Source organism: Gouania willdenowi, chromosome 12 (genome assembly GCF_900634775.1).
Source record: "Gouania willdenowi chromosome 12, fGouWil2.1, whole genome shotgun sequence".
In the NCBI taxonomy this organism is placed as follows: Eukaryota; Metazoa; Chordata; class Actinopteri; order Blenniiformes; family Gobiesocidae; genus Gouania; species Gouania willdenowi.
In genome coordinates this window covers 12,721,786-12,736,426 of record NC_041055.1, presented here as the reverse complement: position 1 = coordinate 12,736,426, position 14,641 = coordinate 12,721,786, and the positions used below count along the sequence as shown (strand labels likewise).

Below are 14,641 nucleotides of genomic sequence, written 5' to 3'. Positions count from 1 at the left end.
ATGTAGCGGCGCATAAACTTTTTATTCAAAGGTTATTTACAAAATGTCAACAACGGAAGACTTGTCCATCCAGCCTTACATGTTCGAGCCAGAGTCGAACCCAGCGGAGCGAGATGAAAATGAAGATGATGAACCTGCAGAACCCTAACAAGTGAGCTAACACAAGCACCGAGCTAGCGCCAAGCTAACGTCATGAAATGCATTTTAATACAGTCTTTTCAAAGACAAAAACGGCAAAATGAAATGACTAATGAAAACTTTAGACTTAAATTAAATCACGTAGGCCATATCATCAAGGATCTAAAACGAGCACACAGCGCTAACATATGAAGTCTGAAGACGGTGCAACTGCTAATGCTAACAAAACAATGACAGGGACGTCTTATCATCACACTTTTTAGCGTTATTTACAGCTTACCGAAGTGCTCTGTTCGTCGTCTCCAAAGATAGAAGGAATTGAACCCTCAATCAGACAAAGTCTTTCGGCAAATCCTTCTTTATACTCGCGGAGGTTGCAGAAGCAGTCATCCTTGAAGTGCTTCGCGCACACAAAAATGATCTTACCCACAGATGTGGGTACATTTCCGTGAAAAATAAAACTCAACCAGGCACTTCGAAAAGGTTCTGATGCTGGGAGACGGTGTAATGAAGCGTGTGGGTTACTACATCCAACAACCGAACATTTTGACTTATCCTCTCGTAACTTCGGCATCCTTGAGCTTGGACTACAAAATAAAAGCGAGAAATAAAAATTGCGGATTGCTCGAAGTGTTGGACCTGGAGTTGATGTACTAATTTGGCAGTTCCGCTGCAAATACTGTGATGTAATAGTTCAAAAAAACGTAATAGAGAATAGAAAAATCGAAACAGATTGAAAAATATGAGCAAAACAAAATATAAAGATATCTACGGAGCACCTGAAGAGACTAATTTGATTTTTTCTGTACTTCTAAGCACTCTAAATATACAACAAAATGCATTTAAGGGCTAAAAAAGTGGATTTAGCATGATATGTCCCCTTTAACCTTCAGCATGACATTCTTTAATTTACCTCTATAATATTAACTTGTAATAACTTTATTTCGTTTATTCTTACAGGAATTATTTGTAATAACTTTACCGGACACCAAGCATAAATTAGATAATAAAGCTTTCATAACTAAATACACAAAATATTTAAGTGTTGGTTGATCGTGAATTTATGCGATAAATTGTGGAACACCACAAAATGGAAACTAAATTGCTAGTTGTTTTGGGCACATTATGCCTTTCCAAACCACATTTCATCTTTTGTACCCAGCTCTGTGATGAGGGCTCGAGCTTTGGATACAAACGGTCCCACTTCACTGGGATGCATCTTGGCTCTTTCTTTCAGGTCTGCACCTGCACACAGAAGACACAGGCTGCATCAAGTGCGAGATTCGTAACTCCTGAAACACACAACACAAGAGGGGGAGAAGAGCAGTGTACATCGCAGCTTTCATTCCACATTGGCATACTAACAAATTTAGAAAATGCTTGCACATATTTTGACAGGTATAAAGTTGTCTGCCAATTTGTTTTTGTGACCCTTAATTAATTTTTATGAATCAGTATATTTATACCACTTTGTGTGCCCAGTCTAGCCATTAAAGGCACAGTATGTAAAATATGTGAGACTTAAATCACCACCTTATCATTGTGAAGGAATTTGAGTACCCTAAAGACCCCAGGAGCTATGTTGTAGGAATTCTCATGGCAAATTGGTCTGGGGGAATGGTCAGACAGATAGTGGTTTCTAAACCCCATAAAGAAAAACATCAGTGTCCAGTGTACCCTGCCAAGAGAGCCTCCGGGATCCTTGCCTGGAGCCCCGCCCAGGGATGGGGCACCTAGGCAAGCGCCTAGTGAACGGGCTTTTTCCCATGGAGCTTGGTCGGATCAAGCCCGAAGCAGAGACATGGGCTGCCCGCCAGGGGTTCACCACCTGCATGGGGTCGGGTGCAGTGTCGATCGGGCAGCAAACCAAGGTGGGGGCCTTCACGATCCAATCCTTTGCTCGAGAAGCGGGCTCTAGGGACGTGGAAGAAGCCCGAGCAGGTGTGCGCAGTAGAGATATAGAGATAGTCGGCCTCACCTCGACACATAGCCAGGGCTCTGGAACCAGTCTTGTCGAGACGGGGTAGACTCTCTTCCACGCTGAACTTGCCACAGGTGAGAGGCGCTGGGCAGGGGTGGCAAAACTTATTGCTCCCTAGCTCGGGGCCTGTACGTTGGGAGCTTACTCTGGAAGACAAGAGGGTGGTATCCCTCCGCCTACTGGAGGGGAGACTGATCCTGACTGTTGTTTGTGCCTATGGGCCAAACAACAGCTCAGAATATGAATGAATGCTTTTTTTTGGTTTAAAAAACAAAACCAAAATTAAAAACATGTTTTTACAACAGAAATGATCAAAAACCAACCGAAAAAGGAACAGGCCAAAGTCCCAAGGCTTATTTTTGCCCATCCTGTACCATCATAGTATCCACTCTTCTTGGATTTCTTAGAGGGAGCACTGGAGAAGTGCTTCCCTCTGGGGATTCATTCGTTCTGCTGGGGGCTTCAATGCTCACGTTGCTAACGACAGTGAGACCTGTAGGGGCGTGATTGGGAGGAATGCCCCCCCAATCAGAACCCGAGCTGTATTTCATTATTGGACTTCTGTGCTCGTCACAGATTGTCCATAACAAACACCATGTTCAAGCATAATGCTGCATTCACACCAAATGCGTTTTCTGCGGTACCGTTCGTGTCTGCCGCACGCAACCTTCCGCAAGATTCGCAGGATCAAAAAATGTTTCCCTCTTTGCTTCATATTCACGTCTGAAGCGAAGGTCCGCCCACCAGACTCCCAAAAAGGCGACAACCAGGCTGTTTGTTTCCACCATCAACTATGGAGGACCCCCGTCAATTCGCTGCTCCTTGCCCTCGGAAGGGGAAAAAACGTTGGCTTTCCTGGCTTCACCAGGTTAACCAGCGACACATCCAACTTCGGTGAGCTTCACTGCCTGCTTCAGGAGCTGTGCCTGGATGATGACTGCTTCCAGCGGTACCCATGGATGACCAGCGCCCGCTTCAACGACCTTCTGGGTTGGATGTCCCAGCAGGATACCAACTACCAGAACTCCATCTCTGCAGCCGAACGACTGTCTATCTGTCGCCGGTAAGTTTCATAAGCAACCGAAGATGCCATGATTCAGACACATCTCTCAAATACACAATAAAAATAGATACTTTATTAATCCCAAGGGAATTTAAAAGCAGCAATTTTCAAATTATTGTTTTCTGGAGATACCTATTCTGGGAGATAAGGCCTGCTTTATCATAAATATATTACAATTAAAATAAAAGTTAATTATTATAATAAATTATTTATTTACTATTGTTATTTTTTGTCCTCTGGAGACCTATTCTGGAAGATAAGGCTTGTTTCATTGATAAAAAAATTTTTTTTAACTCATACTGTATTAACATGTGTATAATAAATATGTAAGAATGGGGAGAGAAACGTCTGTCAGCTTCATTTTTAACCAGAAAGAAATAATCCAAGAAACCTCACCTCGGAAATTAATTTAAGGCATTAAAGGTCTCACAGAGAATCAACATGAGGAAACTATATATTCTTGTATGAACAAAATATATAACCTTGATGTGGTGTACACATAGCTGTTAAGATATATTGATAGAAATTAAAAGAAAGCAAAAGTACACTTCAAAATGTGTTTTTAATCAACAATTCTGAATGAACACCATTTACATTAACATTATAATACCTCAAATTTAAACAAACTATTTACTTCAATATTATAATACTTGAAACCGTGAAAAACATCACCTATAGGAGATGTATGGAGACTGAACAACCCAACTAAAAAAAGAATACACCTTCTCCCCTGTGCATAAATCATTCTGCTCCTCCATCTCCATCTGCTGCAGCGTATCATCCACTCAGCAGAGAAGGTCATCGGCTGCAATCTGCCCTCCCTCCAGGACCTGTACGCTTCCAGGATTCTGAGGCGTGCAGGAAAGATTGTGGCGGACCCCTCCCACCCTGGTCATAAACTATTTCAATCTCTGCCCTCTGGAAGGTGGTTTCAGTCCATCAGGACCAGAATGTCCAGCAACAAAAACAGCTTCTTTCCCTCTGCCGCCCCCCCCCCCCTTAAAACTGTACTTGGCCATTAAAACATTTCTGATTCTGAATTGTCTTCTTTCTCTCAAACAATTCCATCACACATAAGATTTCCCTCAAAATACATTTTATAATTAGCGATCATGCCCCAATATCCCTCACCCTGCAGTGTGACTCTAATCAGAAGTTATCCTCTCTATGGCACTTTAACACTTCATTACTTTATTACAGTGAATTTGGAAAAATTATAAGAAAAGAATGGAAGAACTTTCTGTTAACAAACAAGTGTCACCATCCTTACTCTGGGAAACTGGCAAGGCTGTCAGAGGGAAGATTATATCATACTGTTCTTATAAGAAAAAATAGGAACAGATAGCAGAAAAAACAATTAAAGGAAAAAATTAAGAAACTTACGGAAGAATACGCAGCTAACCCGTCTTAACTTTTATTCAAAATACAAAACTTAATTTAAATATCATCTTATGGAAAAAAAAAATGATTTTATTTTGCAACAATTGCAATACAAAAACTGATTACAATAATAAATCAGGCAAATACTTAGCAAATCAGCTCAAACACAACAAAGAAAATAGCAATTTCTGACAATTCAGTTCAAACTTTAAACTTACCTCAGGACATTAAGATTTTTCATGATTATTATCAAAACCTATACTCATCTAACTTAAACCCTGACCCTGAAGATATTGAAACCTTCCTCAATAACTTAAACCTACCACAGCTCACCATAGACCAGAAAACCACCTTAGACTCATCATTAACCTTACAAAATGCTTTGGCTAGCATGTCGACAGGCAAAGTACCCAGTCCAGATGGGTTTCCTGCCGAATTCCTAAAACATTTCTGGTCAATGCTGGCCCTGCTTTTTTGGTGTAGTGACAGAGGTCACATGAATACAGCAAACATTCAATTATTACTTAAACCAGACAAAAACCCCACGTTACCCTCAAGCTACCGTCCCATTTCACTTATTAACACAGACATGAAAATTATTTCCAAAGTAATCCCTTCCAGGTTAGAGAAGGTAGTACAGTCAATTACTGTATATACCAAGACCAGACAGGATTCATTAGACACTCCACAGACAATGTGAGAAGACTTTAACTTTATCAACATGGCACAGAACTCTAAAAAGAAAACAATAATCCAATGGGTCTCCACCCTGTACACTAAACCTAAGACCTCAGTAACCACAAAAAAAAAAAAACATCCCAAAGCTTCACACTGCAGAGGGGAACCAGACGAGGCTGCCCACTCTCACCTTTGCTTTTTGCAATATTCGGTGAACCTCTCGCAGCAGCTGTACGTCAGAACTCTGTCATTAAAGGAATCCACTCCTCCATCGCAGAACCAGTGATGTTGATAGGTTTTCAATGTAGTGAGTCCCCGGGACTCACAGGTGATGATTTGAGTGGGTCTCTGGGAAATTCAATGGGTCCCCAATAAAAAAATTGATTTCTTTCTATTTCTTATATTCTTCTATTTTTTTTTAAATTGTAGTGTTAAACTCTCTTAATGGTGGTATGATATGGCTATAATTAGCAGATATATTCATGTATGTTCAAAATGTATCTGAAATAAAACAAATACAATTCAAATGAAAACAACATGGTGTCTGTTATTTTAACACAAACAACATTCTCATCACCATGAGAGTCAAAAAATAAATTGTAATCAAAATCTTCTTGTCTGAAGATCAACTAAATCAAATGAACTGAGTCAATCACTATGAAACTTATAGCACAAAAATGCAACTTAACTAACAGTGCAAAGTCTGTTTGGAGAAATAAAATGATGCAGATATGTTTGTGGTGTATTGTAAGCAGCTAGTTAACTAGCTGATTGTTGTTGTAGCGGCTAAACTAGCATGCACTCAAGGGGATCATGTATGCGCTGATTTAAGGCGTAAAGGGGTCCGCTGACGGCAGGGTTTCTTTTGCTAGTTACTGTGGTTTTAAACATAATTTGATGTTCACAATGTATAGTACCTAGCAACATCACTGCATACTAGTAAGAAGTTTTTGTATCTTTGACTTAGGGCCCTATAAAATCAGTTTTATTTTTTCCCAAATACCATTTTATTTTTCCCCAAATTCCATGTTTTCCCACTTTATTTTTTTAAATTACTTTTTTGAAGAAATATTTATCATTTTTTAAAGAAAATTTTAGTTTTTAACTCCTGTGAGGAAACAAAATAAATACTAATACATAAAAAAACTCAATTAAACAAAAATGTATGTCAAAAATAAAGTAAGATACAATTAAAAGGTAGATATAAATTGTAGTGTCATGTATTATTCTGACCACTCCTTTTTAATTATTTATATGTCATATAAAGATGTATGAGAATAGCATTAATGTCACCCAATTTCCTCAGGGATTAATGATTTACTGAATCTGATCAGGTTTAATGATTAAGTTTTGATCAACTTAGTTTAAATTAATCTAATTTAAATTATTATATCTTCCGTAGTTCTGATGAGATGTTCGAATGTAACATTCTAATAACGTTGCTCCAACGGACTTTTATTTTGTAAACCAGAAGTTACCACTGAAACGTTTAACTTGAGGTAGCTTGCTGACTGTGAATGTCTACCTATAGACACGGACAAAAGGCTGGAATAAAAAGAACAAACAACACGAACTGAGTTATTCTTAGTTAACCAGGCACAACAGTTCAAACACTGAGCAGGGGAAGATGATTGAAGCTGATCACGTTCTCACGGAGCACCGCTGCGCTACACAAAAAAACGGACCGAGCCTTCAGGGGGGAGGGCGGTGCACTTAATAAGTGGTCCCAGGAAACATTTCGAAATGAAATCTGCGTTAACTGGCTAGTTGGCTAAACTAGCATGTACTCAATGGGATCATGTTTGCGCTCAGTTAATGTGTAAAGGGGTCCGCTGACAGCTTGGTTTCTTTTGCTAGTTACTGTCATATTAAACATAAGTTGTTGTTCAGAATGTGTCGTTTTTCATGGGAAAAATGAGGTACGTCCCTGGGATGCATGGATAGTGGATTTACTGCAGCCTTTTAGATTTTTTTTATGCGTCAGGGCGCGTACCTAGCAACATCACTGCAGAACACAAAATTAATCTTTATGCGGATGATATTTAGCAACAGATGAACTTAAGCAATAACTAAGGCGCATCACACTGACGGAGTCAAAAAAAAAAAAAAAAAAAAAAAGGTGACCTGGGGCGCACTGGGGGGCTTGATCGGTGCGCCTGGGGGCTGGCGGTGCGGCATACAGCATCCCCTCGTTGCCCAGGGCGGCCGGGGGTGTGGTTGTTGCCCCTGGGCGGGCTGTTCCTGGTGCTGCTTCTATTCTGGGTCCTTCTAGCCTGGGTCCGGTCCCTGCTGGCTCTGGGCCCGCTGGCGGGTGCCCGCCGGTTGCCCATTCGGTGTGGCTCTGGCCGTCTGCTGGGCGTGGGCCTTGGCACCTCTGCTGCAGTCTTGGGCGGGGGGCTCTCTGGGCCCTCTCCTCGGGGGATTGGATGTGGAGATGGTGGGGTGGATGTTGGTGGGGGGCCTTTGGGGTTGGGGTCGGTGGCGGGGTGCGCTGGGTCCTTGGTGCTTTCTCTGGTGTGTATGTGGGGGGCAGTGGCTGCCTCTCGGCTTGGTGTCTTAGGGGTGTTTGGAGGGCTGCTCGGCCGTGGGGGGTTGCCTGGGCTCCCTGGCCCCCGCTCTTTCTGCTAGCCTGGCTGCATCTTCGGGTTCGGGGCAGCGCTTGGGTTTGCACTGGCATGCCTTGAACTGTGGGATAAAACTCGCAGTGAGCTTAACTTTAGACATGTTGATCCCAAATACCTGTTTTAGGTATTACCACTCACTCCTTCCCTCTGTCCACAGCCATCACCACTATACCAAGCCTCACGCCTACAACTTCACATATCACTCTCACATTACAATAATCAACTCTTCCCCACCCTTCCATTTTCTACCTTCAATCTTTCCTCCCACCCAATATGCAACCTGCCACTCCCAGTAATACGTAAGAAACAAGTCAAAATGGAAATAATAATGCCATCATACAATCAACAACTCAAGCCGAACAAAGAAATGCCTATTAATACAACTTCTACAAAAACAAAATTACATTTCTAATCCGTTAATACAACAGCAAAAAGCTACACAACTACCACCCAGAGACATTCCAATTTTTGATGGTGACCCATTTAAATATAAAATCATCCAAGCTTTTAAATACTGTGTAGAAAATAAACATGCTCCCAAGGGGGACTGCCTGTACTATTTGGAAAGGTACACAAGAGGGCGTCCAAAAGAGTTAATTTAAACCTGTTTATACATGTCTCCTGAAGAAGGATTTAATAAAGCAAAATCATTATTACATGAAGATTTTGGAAATGAAATAAAGCTCACAAATGCATACATGCACAAAGTTCTCGACTGGCCAATCATTAAAAAAAAAAAATGCAACACTATACAAGATTACGCATTATTATGTTAAACCTGTCTGTCAACCAGAACTATTCAAACCGAGACATAACTTTGCAGTCAATGTGCAACAGACAAGTAACTCTCCAATCAACAGTGAAAGACCCAAAAGGGCAAATACGTTCAAATGTTTATTTTGTAAACAAGCTCATTCTTTAAATTATTGCCAACAGTTTTCTGAAAAACATCAAGACAAAATCAGTTTTTCAAAGACAAAGGTGCTTGCTTTAAGTGTTTAACACTAGGACATTCCTCAAATTAATGTAATAAACCAAAGACATGTGAAAAATGTAAACTAAGCCATCCCACTGCTCTACATTTTGTAACAAAAGTTGACCGATCTGTCAATACAAAGATTATTCAACCTTGTACAGCTGAAACATCACAAGTAAATGCAATAATCCAATCAAATGTGAGCCATACTGGGGCCGTTTCATAAACTGCCTGTTGTGTATACACAAAAACAATTGCCTGAAAACAAAACCCATGTCATGACACAAGAAGACATACAACAGTGGCCATATTTATATCAAGTTAAACTTCCAAAGATTGATGCTGAAGTGGATCTACTGATGGGCACGGATGCTGCAAAGTTGCACAAACCCTGGTGGGGGATTGTGAACAGTGAAGTAGATGGGCCGTTTGCCATAAAGACTTTTGGGGTTGGTCGTTTGTGGCTCAGGCAAAAATATTAAGTACACAACAGATGTGAGTTGTCCGAGTGTCAATCACACTTCAGTGTGCACTCTGGAACACCTGCTGAATAAACAATATAACCATAATTTCAAATACTGCAGTAAGGAGGACAAGGGAGAACCGTTTCAGGAGGACCAAGAGTTCAAAGGAAAAGGATTCCAAAGAAAAAAGGTTCAAAAGAAGTATACAAAGGAAAAAAGATTCCAGGAAAAACTATTAAAAAGAAAAGGGTTTCAAGGGAAAAGGGGTTCAAAAGAAGAGGTTTACAATGAAAAAGGTTCCAAGGAAGAAGTTTCCAAAGGAAAGGATTAAAATAAAAAGGTTTCTAAAGGAAAAAGGATTCCAAGAAAAACGACGCAAAGGAAAATGGTGCAAAAGGAGGATGCTTCAAAAGAAAACAACTCAAAGAAAGATAAATTAAAAAGTAGCAAAATAATCTGTTTGTAAATATGTAAATACAAAATTGTTGAATTGTAAATATTAATGCTTTTTATGTCAAACAAAAAAAATGGTCGGAAATTGCATTTGATTACTGCCTGTTTGGATTGTAAAAAAGGTTTGTGTTTGGCTCCACTACTTATAATTGTTATGTCAGGGCCATGAACAATTATGGGCCAGTATGGTGGAGCCATTTCAGCAGCGGAGGGCGCTAGAGGAGTGGCTCTGCCCTAAGCAGCCATAAAAGGAGGCTGTAATGAGTGTCAGGTGGGGCGCTGGAGAACAGTTTTTACCGTGCTCAACATGCTAACGACACCGTGCAGAATGGAAGCATTGAGTGGAGTTTTACTGCCATTTCATACCCTGCAATAATTACATAATTCTGTTTTTTGGACATTACATCATCTACAATAAATGGATTGGCATATCCGACCGGACATCATCGCTTTTGGTATTTCATTTTTTATATATTTTTTGGTTACAACAGCATCCACTCAACAGCACGCGTAAGCCAACAACAACAGTGCCACTACATAACCTGACAGGGTCATGGCTTGTTCTCAATCATCATTAGGAAAGACCAGGTGATGCAGTTTTCCAAGGTTTTTAAATACCCACACTCATCTGACCTTGACCCAACAACAACCAGCACTATGGGTTCCTATAAGCAGTGGCCTACAACCTTGAAACTGAAAATAATTGATGCTCACAAAGCAGGAGAAGGCTATAAGAAGATAGCAAAGCGTTTTCAGGTGCCAATTTCCTCTGTTTGAAATGTAATAAGGAAATGGCAGTCAACAGGAACAGTGGCGGTCAAAGCAATCTGGAAGACCAAGAAAATAGACAAAACAGGATTGTGAGAAAAGTAGTCAAAACCATAGACTGTAAAAAGAATGGACTCACACTCACAAGGAAGTGAAGCTTACAGTTTTAGAGCTCTCCCTGCTGACTGGCTGCAGTGTAAGGTCATAAACTCAGCCTCCTAAATGATAACAGATGGGATGTTGGTCAAACTGTTGTAGGGGGACTTAGACAAGGAGTGATAAGAAATATATTAATTAGTATTAATATTAAATTCATTTTTATTCAGAGGTGCCACTTAAGATTGAGCTTAAAGTGTCTTAAGTTACTTAATTAGTTAATACCTTGTCATCCAGGGTTGTGAACTCTTGTCAAGACTATCTACTGTTCATAACAAACCTTATGAATGTAATATTTTCATAAACCACAGACAACTTCTCAAAGTATAAACATTTATTAATCAAGTTAAAAACCTACCAACAAATAAAACTAAAAGAGCGCTACGCCCCCTAAACTAAAGATACAGCTTAGCAAAGAAAGAAAAAAAGGAGCATGATTTCATGTGTGTGTGTGCGTGGTGAGATAAGAGCTATGATAAGATCAGTGTGGAGATGGAACCATGTGGCTGTAGTTACATTAGGCCCAATTAGAATTTGAGAGCCAGAGAGTACCTTGGTTCTGAAGAGGCCGTGTTTTGTCTCTGCGGCAGAGCGGACTTGCGAGAGGAGTCTGAAGCAGCAAAGCGTGGTTCTGGACTGCTGGAGTGTGTTCAAAAGAGTCAGTTTCTGGACCTGGTTCTGGCCTGTGTAAGGCCGGACGGTTCTGTTCCTTGTTCAGTGTGTTTCACAGCTCTTCAGTCAGCAGGTTTCCACTGGTTCTGACTGGTGTTAGGTCTGACTGGCCTGTTCTTTGTTCAGCGCGTGCAGGCTTTGTTCTTGTGGTTCAATGTTCAGCTTCTTCAGGCCTGGTTCTTGGTTCAGTTTAGCCGTTGGAACAGGAGGTTTTTCTTGTCTGGACGCGCAAGCTTATTTAAAGTCTAATGAAATAAAACATTGTGGTTACAAAGAAAATAAAAGGTGACAAATAAGAATTAACACACCGCAGTGGGTATCTCAACGGCCAGCACCAAAATCCAATGATTTAAATTTTGCGCTTTGGTTTTATCGTGTTTTAAGCATTTCTATTGGTTGACGTGTTTTCGGGAGCCAATTAGATTGCTTTGGATGAGTCATGGGTTGTGGTTTGTCAGTAGGTGTGTTCAGATAAGTTGGACTGGAAACTTCTTTGAAAAGAGAAATATGTAAATAATTCAGAACACAGTTAGATTATAACCTTCAAAACAAGATGAAAGCAGAGAGGTTTGTAAATTCTGAGCAGGCCATTTGTTCAGTTTGAAATGTGAGAAAGAAGGGAGGGGTTAAGGAAGGCAGGGGTTAGATCCACTGGTATGACCTCCTACCCTGTAAAGTTAAAATACTCTGCTGTGATTATTAGGTATTATCACCCTACATTGTGTTCAAGTGCTCATTTTTCTGTGAAGTTTGTTTTGAATAAGTTATTTGAGGTTGAAATGCGGGATTTGACATAATATATAATGATGATCGACAGCCGTGGATCTTGCGTAGCTCTCTTTGTGAATAGCAAAAGCAGTTGAGTCGTGAAGGAAAGCCGAGACGCCATTAAACTTTTCCGTTTAGCTTTTTCGAGTTACTAGTACTAACCTCTATGATCTGATCATCTGAACAAGACGTTGGTAGAATTTCCAGAGGGAAAAATACATAAGTTCTTGGTGTAGCTGGGCTGCGTAAGTCATCAGGGCAGTATGCTAAATGGGCGTGGCGTGTTACCAGGGCTCTGTTTTCTGTCATTTTGAAAATGTAAATGATAGAATTAAAACCATTTTTACATGTTATGGGAATGTCTAAGTAATTTGAAGCCTTTTGGAGATTGTTCAGCTTCCCTTGGCTTCATTATTCACATTTATACAAATTTTGACCCAGGGTGTCCAGAACTTTGATCACCACTATATCTATGAATACATCAAAACATCCCTGGTCTGAATAGTTATGAAGTGTCACATAACTATCAAGTCCCATGTCCAACATTAATAAAAAACTACTACACAATGTGTTCATGTACATTATATATCCTGTGTACTGTATATCACTCAGTTCTCAGCCAATTTATTGGTTATTGGCCGATTTATCAGCATCAGCCGATTTATCAACTATTTAAGCCCCCCAATATCGGGATCAGCCTGAAAAATCCTGTACCGGGCGGGCTCTAATGTGAAGTCTCATAACCAGACACACAGAAGTGTTTATACTTCATTCTTACTGTGACATTTTTTTGGGGGGCAAACAAGATATCAAAGTGACTTACCCATCCCCAAACTACATTGGTGTTTTCACCCAAAATGCTGAAAAATAATGGCAGATATTTTGGGACACAGAAAAATCCGAATATGGCCAAAATTTAATATCTTGAGGATAGAGGTGATATCACAGGAAATACCAGGAACAAACTTGAACAAAATCCTGTCAAGTGAATCACTGTCCTCCTTGTCTGGTAAAGAAACAATAAATCATAGTAAGGATGAAGGAAAAACACTTCTATGCCATTTACAGGACTCACATCCCACAATGCAATGCATAAAACATTTTCAAAAATGTCTATGAGAGTGTTCATGGTGGAGATGAAAAACGTTTCAGCGGCAATTTGCAACATATTACATTATTTTTTGGGCAGAATATCTCTGATTTATTGATCTACTGTATGAGGCCATCTATGTCTTTTTCTGCTAATAAATTTTAATCTCCAGCAGCTTTAAAGGGGACATATCATGGTTTTAAATCCTTCCTTTTTACATATAAATCATACAGTTGTGGTCTATATAAAGCGGAACTGCAATGCTTGGGTCTGAATTCCTCATTATTATAGCTCCACAGGCCCCTTTTCTGATGTGCTTCTGAGAGCAACTCGTTTTGGTGTGGTCTCTTTAAATGCAAATGAGACACTCCATTCCCCGCCCCCTGTTCAGGTGACACTCGGTTCAACTCCACCCTGCTCGGCCATTTTTGTAGTTTGATAGAAGAGATACGGCTATGTAGCGGCGCATAAACTTTTTATTCAGAGGTTATTTACAAAATGTCAACAACGGAAGACTTGTCCATCCAGCCTTACATGTTCGAGCCAGAGTCGGACCCAGCGGAGCGAGATGAAAATTAAGATGATGAACCTGCAGAACCCTAACAAGTGAGCTAACACAAGCACCGAGCTAACGCTAGCACCAAGCTAACGTCACGAAATGCATTTTAATACAGTCTTTTCAAAGACAAAAACGGCAAAATGAAATGACTAATGAAAACTTTAGACTTAAATTAAATCACGTAGGCCATATCATCAAGGATCTAAAACGAGCACACAGCGCTAACATATGAAGTCTGAAGACGGTGCAACCGCTAATGCTAACAAAACAATGACAGGGACATCTTATCATCACTCTTTTTAGCGTTATTTACAGCTTACCGAAGTGCTCTGTTCGTCATCTCCAAAGATAGAAGGAATTGAACCCTCAATCAAAGTCTTTCGGCAAATCCTTCTTTATACTGGCGGAGGTTGCAGAAGCAGTCATCCTTGAAGTGCTTCGCGCACACAAAAATGATCTTACCCACAGATGTGGGTACATTTCCGTGAAAAATAAAACTCAACCAGGCACTTCGAAAAGGTTCTGATGCTGGGAGACGGTGTAATGAAGCGTATGGGTTACTACATCCAACAACCGAACATTTTGACTTATCCTCTCGTAACTTCGGCATCCTTGAGCTTGGACTACAAAATAAAAGCGAGAAATAAAAATGGCGGATTGCTCGAAGTGTTGGACCTGGAGTTAATGTACTAATTTGGCAGTTCCGCTGCAAATACTGTGGTGTAATAGTTCAAAAAACGTAATAGAGAATAGAAAAATCTTAACAGATTGAAAAATATGAGCAAAACAGAATATAAAGATATCTACGGAGCACCTGAAGAGACTAATTTGATTTTGTCTGTACTTCTAAGCACTCTAAATATACAACAAA

At 40.2% G+C, this 14,641-nt stretch overlaps 1 protein-coding gene across 3 annotated transcripts in view; it reads right to left on the bottom strand.

The window, feature by feature from the left end:
- Positions 1 to 14,641, bottom strand: part of auh (AU RNA binding protein/enoyl-CoA hydratase) — a 30,108-nt gene that overhangs the window by 7,669 nt on the left and 7,798 nt on the right. For all 3 annotated transcript variants that reach the window (XM_028462613.1, XM_028462612.1, XM_028462611.1), the window contains one exon: positions 1,297 to 1,383. In XM_028462613.1, the coding sequence (XP_028318414.1) occupies positions 1,297 to 1,383 (87 nt within the window). The remainder of the gene's footprint in view (positions 1 to 1,296; positions 1,384 to 14,641) is intronic.